The 12332-nt window shown below is 50.2% G+C and overlaps 1 protein-coding gene across 2 annotated transcripts in view; it reads right to left on the bottom strand.

Moving 5' to 3' along the window:
- Nucleotides 1-12187, bottom strand: part of NME6 (NME/NM23 nucleoside diphosphate kinase 6) — a 33470-nt gene extending 21283 nt beyond the window's left edge. Inside the window, exons 1-5 of one of the 2 annotated variants that reach the window (XM_084624684.1) lie at nucleotides 12046-12187; nucleotides 11405-11507; nucleotides 10245-10284; nucleotides 9437-9597; nucleotides 8134-9132 (exon numbers count right to left, since the gene is read on the bottom strand). In XM_084624684.1, the coding sequence (XP_084480810.1) occupies nucleotides 8966-9132; nucleotides 9437-9597; nucleotides 10245-10284; nucleotides 11405-11507; nucleotides 12046-12135 (561 nt within the window). In that variant the 5' untranslated portion in view covers nucleotides 12136-12187 and the 3' untranslated portion in view covers nucleotides 8134-8965. Of the gene's footprint in view, nucleotides 1-8133; nucleotides 9133-9436; nucleotides 9598-10244; nucleotides 10285-11404; nucleotides 11508-12045 lie in introns of those variants that run through there. The other variant, XM_084624683.1, reaches the window with a different exon arrangement.
- Between the last annotated feature and the right edge of the window lie 145 nt (nucleotides 12188-12332).

Raw genomic sequence — 12332 nt, 5'->3', positions numbered from 1 at the left:
GGGAACCTATCCTTGCAACAAAGCCCGTTGCCAACTGTACCCACATATCTATTCAGGGGACACCATCACAGGGCCTGATAACATCAGCCACACTATCAGAGGCTCGTTCACCTGCACATCCACCAATGTGATATATGCCATCATGTGCCAGCAATGCCCCTCTGCCATGTACATTGGTCAAACTGGACAGTCTCTACGTAAAAGAATAAATGGACACAAATCAGATGTCAAGAATTGTAACATTCATAGACCAGTCGGAGAACACTTCAATCTCTCTGGTCACGCAATTACAGACATGAAGGTCGCTATCTTAAAACAAAAAAACTTCAAATCCAGACTCCAGCGAGAAACTGCTGAATTGGAATTCATTTGCAAATTGGATACTACTAATTTAGGCTTAAATAGAGACTGGGAGTGGCTAAGTCATTATGCAAGGTAACCTATTTCCCCTTGTTTTTTCCTACCCCTCCTTCCCCCAGACGTTCTGGTTAAACTTGGATTTATGCTGGAAATGGCCCACCTTGATTATCATACACATTGTAAGGAGAGTGATCACTTTAGATAAGCTATTACCAGCAGGAGAGTGGGGTGGGAGGAGGTGTTGTTTCATGGTTTCTGTGTATATAATGTCTTCTGTAGTTTCCACAGTATGCATCCGATGAAGTGAGCTGTAGCTCATGAAAGCTTATGCTCAAATAAATTGGTTAGTCTCTAAGGTGCCACAAGTACTCCTTTTCTTTTTGCTTCAGAGTAACACGGCTGTTACTCTGAAACCTGTGTACCTGATGTGGAGAATGAAGGCTTGGGGGTCTCACAGGGCATGTGACCATGTCACCTGGTACTGGAATCCATCTTAAACCTGGTGCTTTTCCATTTAGAAGGAGGAGTGGGGACCCAGAGAGAGAGACAGGATTCTCGCCTTGCGCCAAAGCTATAAAAGGGGGTGGAACAGACTAAAGTGGGTCACAGTCATGAGAAAACCCCTAGTTACCACCTGAGCTGGAACTAATGAGGTCTGAACCAGGGGAACGGGATTGGGCCCAGACTAAGAAAGAGTCTAGTCTGTGAAAGAAGCTTATTGGAACATCTCTGAGGGTGAGATTTACCTTTATTCAGTTTCTTAAATGTATTAGGCTTAGACTTGCGTGTTTTGTTTTATTTTGCTTGGTAACTTACTTTGTTCTGTCTGTTATTACTTGGAACCACTTAAATTCTACTTTTTATACTTAATAAAATCACTTTTGTTTATTAATTAACCCAGAGTAAGTGATTAATACCTGGGGGAGCAAACAGCTGTGCATCTCTCTCTATCAGTGTTTTAGAGGGCGGACGATTTATGAGTTTACCCTGTATAAGCTTTATACAGAGTAAAATGGATTTATTTGGGGTTTGGATCCCATTGGGAGCTGGGTGTCTGGGTGCTGGAGATAGGTAACTTCCTGAGCAGTTTTTGGTTAAAGTCTGCAGCGTTGCGGGTGTGGACCAGACCCTGGGTCTGTGTTTTCAGCAGACGGGCGTGTCTGGCTCAACAAGGCAGGGGTCTGGAGTCCCAAGCTGGAATGGAAAACAGAGGTAATTCCAGCACGTCAGGTGACAGTCCCAAGGGGGTCTCTGTGACCAAATCTGTCACAGTTATGTGGCTTTTTATTTCTAATTGCTGTCTTCACTTCCCCACTGAAACAGGATGGACTTCAGCTAAAGTTGTCCTCAGTCTTGATTGTGGAATCATGCCTGTTTCTTCATCTAACAAACCCTTCTTAAACAACTTTTAAGTTTCATGCACATTTTTCTGTCTAATTTTGGTCTTCTACTCAGTGTCACTCATAACTTCCTCAGTTTTGGGAAATGAGCCATTTGGAAGTAGTGTGTGTATTAACAGCTGGGGCTGTCCTCTGTTTGCCCATATTGAAAGTAATCAAGTTGTGATCATTGGCCACAGTAATATTAAGATACAGAACTTTACATGGAGGTTGTAGTTACCTCAAAATTAGATACTAGAAGCCCAAGGGATATCAGAGCTAAGGATACACTTAAAGGAATGCACAGTTAAGGCACCTAAAGGCCCTTAGCTCTGCCCTGGAGAGACATAAATAGGGGGGGGGGGGGAATCGTCTTTAAAAATCAATTTAGTCTAATCTGCAACCAAAAACACTGACCTGCCTTAATCAAAATCTTATGGTTATTGCCTGATGTCACTACAGGGTACAGTTAGGTTTGTTTAGGTGCCTTAATTGTGCATTTCTCACCTTAACATGTCTGGGATGGCTGCATTACTTCTGAATGCCAGTACTAGCTAAATAGCTCACAATGCCCTTTGTGTTGGTTCTCATTCCTATTCCTTCCTCCTGTGGACTCAGCATCAGTCTTAGCACCACGATCCCATTGGCAGGGCCCAGAAAGAGAAAGAAATGAGAACTACCAAGTTTTCAAAACCTCCAAAAATTATCAAAATGGAATTGATATGAAGAGCCAGTATCTCTGCCTCTTCCAGGCCGACAGACTTATGTCCTCCTGGGAAGGTGGGAATCTCCCTTTTTCAGTGTGTAGCACCTGTCTTAACCATGCTGGGCTTCAAGACGCAGACTTTAAGCTCCGTCACTGGTCCAGGGCTCAATACTATCTTTCCCCTTGGCCCAGTGTAATTTTGGAATTCTCCCCATACTGCCTCCATATTTAGGATAAGAAGGAAACACGTCATTGACTTGCTTTCTTTTAAGGGCAAAATAGCAGCATGTGACGCTCCTCAGGGTTTTTAGCAGCAGACCCACTAGGGAAGGGGAAGTAGTGGGCAAGAGGACCAGTGGGCAGGCAATGTGCATGATCAGTGCTAGTTATTCACATGGCTAATCTAATCGCCTTCTATGATGAGATTACTGGTTCTGTGGATGAAGGGAAAGCAGTGGATGTATTGTTTCTTGACTTTAGCAAAGCTTTTGACACGGTCTCCCACAGTATTCTTGTCAGCAAGTTAAAGAGGTATGGGCTCGATGAATGCACTATAAGGTGGGTAGAAAGTTGGCTAGATTGTCGGGCTCAACGGGTAGTGATCAATGGCTCCATGTCTAGTTGGCAGCCGGTGTCAAGTGGAGTGCCCCAGGGGTCGGTCCTGGAGCCGGTTTTGTTCAATATCTTCATAAATGATCTGGAGGATGGTGTGGATTGCACTCTCAGCAAATTTGCAGATGATACTAAACTGGGAGGAGTGGTAGATACGCTGGAGGGGAGGGATAGGATACAGAGGGACCTAGACAAATTGGAGGACTGGGCCAAAAGAAATCTGATGAGGTTCAATAAGGATAAGTGCAGGGTCCTGCACTTAGGACGGAAGAACCCAATGCACAGCTACAGACTAGGGACCGAATGGCTCGGCAGCAGTTCTGCGGAAAAGGACCTAGGGGTGACAGTGGACGAGAAGCTGGATATGAGTCAGCAGTGTGCCCTTGTTGCCAAGAAGGCCAATGGCATTTTGGGATGTATATGTAGGGGCATAGTGAGCAGATCGAGGGACGTGATCGTTCCCCTCTATTCGACATTGGTGAGGCCTCATCTGGAGTACTGTGTCCAGTTTTGGGCCCCACACTACAAGAAGGATGTGGATAAATTGGAGAGAGTCCAGGGAAGGGCAACAAAAATTATTAGGGGTCTGGAACACATGACTTATGAGGAGAGGCTGAGGGAACTGGGATTGTTTAGTCTGCAGAAGAGAAGAATGAGGGGGGATTTGATAGCTGCTTTCAACTACCTGAGAGCTGGTTCCAGAGAGGATGGTTCTAGACTATTCTCAGTGGTAGAAGAGGACAGGACAAGGAGTAATGGTCTCAAGTTGCAGTGGGGGAGATTTAGGTTGGAAATTAGGAAAAACTTTTTCACTAGGAGGATGGTGAAACACTGGAATGCATTACCTACGGAGGTGGTACAATCTCCTTCCTGTGTTCCTGACCTCTAAACATTTTTGTTGCCCTCTGCTGGATGCTTTCCAATTTTTCCACATCCTTCTTTTAGTGTGGGGCCAAAACTGGACACAGTACTCCAGATGAGGCCTCACCAATGTCGAATAGAGGGGAACGATCACGTCCCTCTATCTTCTGGCAATGCCCCTACTTATACAGCCCAAAATGCCGTTAGCCTTCTTGGCAACAAGGGCTCACTGTTGACTGATATCCAGCTTCTCGTCCACTGTAACCTCTAGGTACTCTTCTGCAGATCTGCTGCCTAGCCATTCGGTCCCTAGTCTGTAGGAGGGCATGGCATTCTTCCGTCCTAAGTGCAAGACTCTGCACTTGTCCTTGTTGAACCTCATCAGATTTCTTTTGGCCCAGTCCTCCAATTTGTCTAGGTCCCTCTGTATCCTTTCCCTACCCTCCAGTGTATCTACCACTCCTCCAAGTTTAGTGTTATCTCCAAACTTCCTGAGGGTGCAATCCACGCCATTCTCCAAATCATTAATGAAGATATTGAACAAAACCAGCCCCAGGACCGACCCTTGGGGCACTCCACTTCATACCGGCTGCCAACTAGACATGAAGCCATGGATCACTACCTGTTGAGCCCAACAATCTAGCCAGCTTTCTATCCACCTTTATAGTCCATTCATCCAGCCCATACTCCTTTAAACTTGCTGGCAAGAATACTGTGGGAGACCATATCAAAAGCTTTGCTGAAGTCAAGGAATAACACATCCACTGCTTTCCCCTCATCCACAGAGCCAGTTATCTCATCATAGAAGACAATTAGATTAGTCAGGCATGACTTGACCTTGGTGAATCCATGCTGACTGTTCCTGATCTAGGGACCGAATGGCTACGCAGCAGTTCTGCGGAAAAGGACCTAGGGGTGACAGTGGACGAGAAGCTGGATATGAGTCAGCAGTGTGCCCTTGTTGCCAAGAAGGCCAATGGCATTTTGGGATGTATAAGTAGGGGCATAGCGAGCAGCTCGAGGGACGTGATCGTTCCCCTCTATTCGACATTGGTGAGGCCTCATCTGGAGTACTGTGTCCAGTTTTGGGCCCCACACTACAAGAAGGATGTGGATAAATTGGAGAGGGTCCAGCAAAGGGCAACAAAAATGATTAGGGGTCTAGAACACATGACTTATGAGGAGAGGCTGAGGGAGCTGGGATTGTTTAGCCTGCAGAAGAGAAGAATGAGGGGGGATTTGATAGCTGCTTTCAACTACCTGAAAGGGGGTTCCAAAGAGGATGGCTCTAGACTGTTTTCAATGGTAGCAGATGACAGAACAAGGAGTAATGGTCTCAAGTTGCAGTGGGGGAGGTTTAGATTGGATATTAGGAAAAACTTTCACTAAGAGAGTGGTGAAACACTGGAATGCGTTACCTAGGGAGGTGGTAGAATCTCCTTCCTTAGAGGTTTTTAAGGTCAGGCTTGACAAATCCCTGGCTGGGATGATTTAACTGGGAATTGGTCCTGCTTCGAGCAGGGGGTTGGACTAGATGACCTTCAGGGGTCCCTTCCAACCCTGATATTCTATGATTCTATGGTCGCACTAATGCCAAATAAAAAGGCAAAAACGCCACTCTATTCCTACTCAAGATTCCATGTTTATCAATCCCAGGATTGTATTACCTCTTTTGGCCACAGCGTAACACTGGGAGCTCATCCACAACCTCCAAATCTTTTTTAGCCACTCCTTTCCAGGATAGAATCCCCTGTCCTGTAAGTATGGCCTGCATTTTTTGTTCCTAGATGTATATGTTTACATTCAGCCCTATTAAAATGCAATTTTGTTTGTTTGTGCCCAGTTTACCAAGCAATCCAGATTGCTCTGAACCAGTGACCTGACCTCTTTATTATTTATCACTCCCCCAATTATTGTATTATCTGCAAACTTTATCGGTGACAATTTTATGTTTTCTTCCAGGTCATTGATAAAAATATTAAAACATAAGAACAGCCATCGTGAGTCAGACCAAAGGTCCATCTAGCCCTGTATCCTGTCTTCCAACACTGGCCAACGCCAGATACCCCAGAACAGGTAATCATCAAGTGATCCATCCCCTTCACCCATTCCCAGCTTCTGGCAAACAGAGGCTAGAGACATTCTTCTTCTTCAGCATGTTTCCAAGTTCCCTGAAGTCATCTACTATGCACAAGATATCCTGCGATGCAGTAGCATTTGTGCACTGATATGAACTATCACCAATGGATCCTTGCCCATCAACTTCAGAAGCCTGTCCAATCTTAGAGCGACATCTCATGTCTTAGCTCCAGGATGGCTGCATGCTATCCTGTTATCTGCCTGTTCCTTGCAAAATGTTCTTTCAAGTCTTCTGACTACTGAATCTTCAACAAGGATCCTCTGTCTTCCTTGAATGGATAGTAAGCAAGCTTGATTTTCTTAGAGGTTGGACTGAGCTGCCATCCATGTGTATCCCATACATCTGTTCCCTTGGACCTGCTGGATCTCAAGAGGTTTCGTCCGTAGTTTCCAGTCTGCCCATTCTCATCTATCTCCTACTGAGCAGAAAGCAGCTGTGACCTCTTGCCTCTCATCAGGCCTCCTCTCTCACCAATTTCTTTGTGGCCAGCTCTATTCTTCCTCGAACCTGAAGTGCTGGTGTTTACCCAACCTGGTGGTCTGCTCTTAAAGAATCCTGTTGTAAATGGCTGTGGGTCTCAAATCTTGGCCCACAGGTTCCCACGCAGCCCCCACACCTGGGCTATCACTGGGTATCTCATCCTGAACTACTGGAAGTGCGGGGCTCCCAGAGGCATCGCCGACGAGTACCCTGACTGGGGTGATGACCAGCCCCAGTGACCGTCTGGAACATACTGTTTAAGCCAGAAGGGGAGACATGAAGTTGTTTGAATCACTGAAGCACTTCCCAACTGGCTACTGCACTGGACCTGACTCTTTCATCATCCCTAAACTTTGCTTCTGGCTCTGACCCCTGGCTTGGTTCCTGCTTCCTTATTCTGGCTCTGTCCACTAGGCCTGACCACCCCTGCTCTGACCACTCAGAAACACTGCCCAAGTCCCAATTCTGACCGCTTGCTTGGACCAATAACCCTTGGAAGGAGAGAATCTACCAACCATGTACCCTGCTACATGCCATTGTAGACAGTCTCATGATACCATCCCCTCCATAAACTTATCAAGCTCAGTCTTGAAACCAGTTAGGTTTTTTGCCCCCACTGCTCCCCTTGGAAGGCTGTTCCAGAACTTCACTCCTCTGATGGTTAGAAACCTTCACCTAATTTCAAGCCTAAACTTGTTGATGGCCAGTTTATATCCATTTGTTCTTGGGTCTACATTGGTGCTTAACTTAAATCTCCTCTCCCACCCTGGTATTTATCCCTCTGATGTATTTATAGAGAGCAATCCTATCTCCCCTCAGCCTTTGTTTGGTTAGGCTAAACAAGCCAAGAGCCTTGAGTCTCTTCTTATAAGGTAGGTTTTCCAATCCAGCCAGTCTCCTGACATGGGGCTGGATCAGAACCGGCATCCACTAGAGGATAAAGGCTCTGTGATGGGGCTTAACCCCCATCATATGCAAGGCTAGTGAATACACCCAATTAGTCATGCTTTGCACCCAGGGAGGTGGATAGCGAACTGGCTCCTGGTCAGAGGGCGCAGAGCTAAGCCATAATAAAGTAGACTGAGGGAGCTCAATTGCAGGAGAAACAGCAGAGGAGACGGACCTTTCTGAGAGAAGCCCAGGGGAAGAGTACACAGACAGAATGGGGGTAGTGGGCTACAGGGAAAGATTAGGCTCCTACAAGGGAAGCCCTGAGATAGGGTTTGTAAGTAGAGAAGAGAAGATTTCAGTAGCCCAAGAGTGCAGAACTATTCAATTTTGTTTGGACTTACTCATGATACCCCAGAAGAGGTCTGAACTTAGGTGACTTGGGTGGAGGGCTGAAACACAGAGGAGCTGGTGCCATAGGCAGGTGGGCAGTAAGAGCTGCTGGAGCCAAAGATAGTGACACTGATGCTAGGGGGTGCTCTGAAGGTTAGTGAGCCTAACCACAGGCTCCTACCCTGATTCCTTGCATCCCCACAACCTGGGCCCAGGCTGAAACCAGCACCCGAGAGGTGAAGTTGTCTCCCCCATGTGACACAGAGGTATCGCTGAGATCTGGCTCGGACATTCCACCTGATCCGCTCTGTCAGTGAAAATGCTTGCACCAAAGAAAACTTTATTACTGCAGCATACCATGGCTGTGTTGGAGAAATGCTTTACAGAGGAAAGCACTAGATAAGCAATGAAGATGGTCACTGGTAATGAACAGCCAGAGTGCATGTGGGCAAGACAGTGGGATGGTTTTGCACCTCACAGAGATATTCCATGCCCATCACCAAGATCTGTGCCCTGTGGGGGCAGCCCCTTGTACCCACTGCTCCTAGTTTATATGTGAGCACACTCAGTGCTGGTGAATTGCAGGCTGGAGTTCCTCTGCCATGCTGGAGTTCAGTGGATTCCTGCTGGTATCTAAGGTTTGTCTGTAGCATCCACGCTATCTAGGTGCTACATGTGCAGCCAGAGGTAGGTGAGACATTCCCCCAGAGCGTGGTGTAATGTGTATTGCATCTGGTATTTGCCCACTGTAACAGACATTACATAGCTCCCTGTCCTCGTTACAGGGATAGTCTAGCTCAGGGGTCCCCAACGCGGTACCCGTGGGCACCATGGCGCCCGCCGGCCACCATGCTGCCAAAATGCCGCCACTGCGTGCGGCTGCCGGAGAACCGCCTGCCAAAATGCCACCGAGAACCGTTGCCGTTTCTCGGCAGCATTTCGGCGGCGACGCTTCTTGCCGCTGCCGCTTCTCGGCGGTGGGGTGTCCGGCACCTGCCACAGTCTTCTGGGAATACCAATATGCTATTCCCACAGGAAAGGTTGGGGACCACTGGTCTAGCTGGTGCTGCTACCAGCACTTCCTGCGTGAAAGGCAAGGCCCTCCGCATCTCCAAGGAGGTTAGTCAAGGGTAAGTCTCCTCTGCTCTAGGATGACTCTGTCCTGCTCGCCTTGGGTAGGCTGTGAACACGCTCCCCCGTGTCATAGTGTGCCAGGCCGCAGCGCAGACGTGGCTCATCCTGCTGGTACCAGAGACTCTCGCTGAACTCCGGGAAGAAGAAGGCAATTTCTCTACGGGCTGATGCCGCCGAGTCTGTTAGAGGAGAGGGGGAGAGAGAGAGAGCGCGCCCTGAGGTGGTGGTGGCACATTGTCTTGATCGTACCCTGAGCTCTACTCAGAGGGGTGGAGGGGACAGCCTACGCTCATGGGCCTACGTTTTACCACTGCATCCCTGAGTCATGGAACTGGGGTGAATGGAGCCTGTCTACTTGGATTGGAGGAACCTGCAGGGATGCAAGGACATGTGGTTTGGGCACCAGCAGAGGCAATGAATGCACCGAGACAGTGCCCCCCTCTGGCCCTTCCTCCACCCCAATGATTGCCCTGGTGTTCTTACCTGAGCCATGTATGGTGTTCCTCGTGTCCGTGAGGCCATAGGCTCCCCGGATGGAGTCTGGAGCTGTATTTCGGGCTCGGTACACTTTTGTGGGTCCCATGAGAGACCTCCAGCGTGCAACAGCATCTTCATGTGCTAGGATATAAGCCCGCATTGGGCCACTGGGGAAACACAGCCAGGTGGGGACAAGAGAAGACAAGATTACTCCAGGATGTGGGCATCTCATGTGCTTTCTATCCTCAGACACAGCAGCGTCAGAGTGGCAGGCGAAGGTGGCTGCCATGCAGCACTCCTCTAGGACACAGAGCAGACTCATGGTAGCCAGGACCTCAGGGTTATCCCAGGCTGTTAAAACACCCTGATTCCAGGGCAGTGATGTGGCATCAGGTAGCCTAGAAAGAATGGCATTTCTAACAATATAGAACGCACTCCCTCAAGGGCTACACTGGCAGGACAGCACCGAGGATCAGCTGTTGCCAGACTGGAATCACAACATTCTAGCCTTGAGGCCTGAGCATCCTTCCTTGTCCCATGAAAGCTGCCTCTCTGGGACACAAGTGTCATGAATCCCAGAATGACCTTGCCCAGTGCCTTGTCCCACCCCCATTCTCCCCTTATCAAGGCGTGGGGGGGGGAGGGTTTACCCAAAGGGCAGCAGTGTTGCTAGAAGAAGCACCAGCATGAGGGGGCAATGGCATGTGTGTGAGAGTAGGTGTCACCCCCACTCACTCCTGACAGCCAGAACAGCTCCCAACCCCCATGGCTGGGATTCACTGTTAAGCTAGGACTGATAGGGGAGGGGAGGTACCTGGTCATGAACTCCACCAGCCTCCGATAAAAAAATCGCCCTGCAATATGAGAGACAGCATTTCACTCTAAGGGGGCATAGATGTCCAGTTCCCCCACCATACTGATACCCTTGCTTGGCCTTGCCCTACCACCCTCCCCTCATCCCCCTGCCCTTTTCTGTGCTGCTCTTACAATAGGAACAGAGGCATTGCCAGTCCAGGCCACATCTAGCAAAGCATCCTGTCTCTGACTGGGACTGATACCAGCTGCTTCGACAGCAGGGGCAGAACCCCCCAGTCGACAATTCTGGGATAACCTGCTCTTGGCAGAGTCTCCGCAGCCCTATCTGTCAATGGCTAGATCCTCCCTGCAGCAGGAGGGTTTATCTTATCCTAGCAGATATAGTAGAAGCTGTTTGTTTGCATCCCATCCATCCCAATAGGGTACATATCTGGTCCCTATTACTCCAGGAGCAGAGCACTTGGCAATTTTTAACGTACTGTATTTATCTTCACAACATGAGGTATGTAGGGAAGTGCTATTACCTCCGTGTCTGGAAACGGGAACTGACATACTAAGTGACTAGTCCAAGGTCATGCAGGAAGTCTGTAGCAGAGCACTATGCATGTAAGTGTCTAATTGTGTTTTGACTCCTACTGAACTCTTGGCCTCAGTAATGCCTCATGGCAGTGAGCTCCACAGATTGTGTTGCATAATAAATATTTCCTATGATAAGTCTTGCATGTAGTGCCTTCCACTTTCTTTGAATGACCTGTTGCATTCAGAGAGAGTGAACAGGACTTCCTGATTTACCTCCTATCTATCCTAGGGTTTATACTGGCATCTATCCCCATAGTATCAGACCACTTTCCAAGAGAAATCAGTTCTGTATCCCTCTGTCATGCCCCCTTTCATTCTTCTCTTCATTGAACTACACAATCCCTGTCTTCGAATCTCTCTCCACACAAGAGTCTTTCCAACTCTCTCCTGGTCTTTGCCTATCTCTCAACCCCATCCTTCTGCGATGTCCCTCCTGAGAGAGGCTAAGCTGTACCCTTCCCTGTGCTCCCCACTGCCCATTTCCACACTTCCTGCATGAGCAAAGACAACCTCCCGTCCCAGGGTTCGTGCCCTGAAGGGCCCCGTTAGAGCCAGCAGCAAGCTCCCTGTGATCACTACCTGAGTGCTCCTGGTAAAATCGCTGGCTATCTTCCCTTCTCCACATCAGCTCCTTGGTCCGCACGATGAGGAATTTGTTGTTCAGGATGGTCTCGTGCACGGCCTGGAAAGGCAGGGCAAGGGTGAGGCACAAACACATCAGATGTTGCAGAGCAAAGACTTCAGCCAAGGAACCAGGGGGATCCTGACTACTGGGAGAAAGGTGTGGTCAGAGAAAGAGAGACTGCAGGGCTGAGCACAGGGGGCAGGTACAGGCTAGCTCCTGGAAATGGGTACAGTGCAACTAGAATAATTCACAAGGCCTCACACTCCACCGACCTGAATTCTGGGGTAGGGCGGGGTATCACCCACGGACGCCCCGCGGGGGGGGGATGGGACAGGCCGGGGGGGGGGAATCACCCACGGACGCCCCGCGGGGGGGGGAGGGATGGGACAGGCCGGGGGGGGGGAAATCACCCACGGACGCCCCGCGGGGGGGGGGCGGAAATCACCCACGGACGCCCCGCGGGGGGGGGAATGGGACAGGCCGGGGGGGAATCACCCACGGACGACCCGCGGGGGGGGAAATCACCGACGGAGGCCTCCCGGGGCGTGGACCGGGCCGCTGCGGGGGGGGGCCCGGCGGCCGCTCCGCCCCTCACCTCCAGCACCGGCGGGTGGGCCACGGCGTCGGGCTTCAGCAGCGCCAGCGTGAGCTGCAGCGGGCGCGCGGAGCGCGGCACGGCCCCCATGGCGCTCCCGGCGGCGGCGCGCGGGCGCGGGGCGGGGGCGGGGCGCGGCCCCTGGCGGGCCGGGGAGGGGAGGGGCCGCTCGGAGGCGGGCTCTGGGCCGGCGCGGGCGCGGGGGCGGGGCCGGCGCGGGGGCGGGGGGCGGCCCCTGGCGGGCCGGGGAGGGGAGGGGCCGCTCGGAGGCGGGCTCTGGGCCGGCG

This window comes from Lepidochelys olivacea (genome assembly GCF_965140295.1).
Source record: "Lepidochelys olivacea isolate rLepOli2 genome assembly, chromosome: 1".
Classification (NCBI taxonomy): domain Eukaryota; kingdom Metazoa; phylum Chordata; order Testudines; family Cheloniidae; genus Lepidochelys; species Lepidochelys olivacea.
This window is presented reverse-complemented; position numbering and strand designations above follow the sequence as displayed.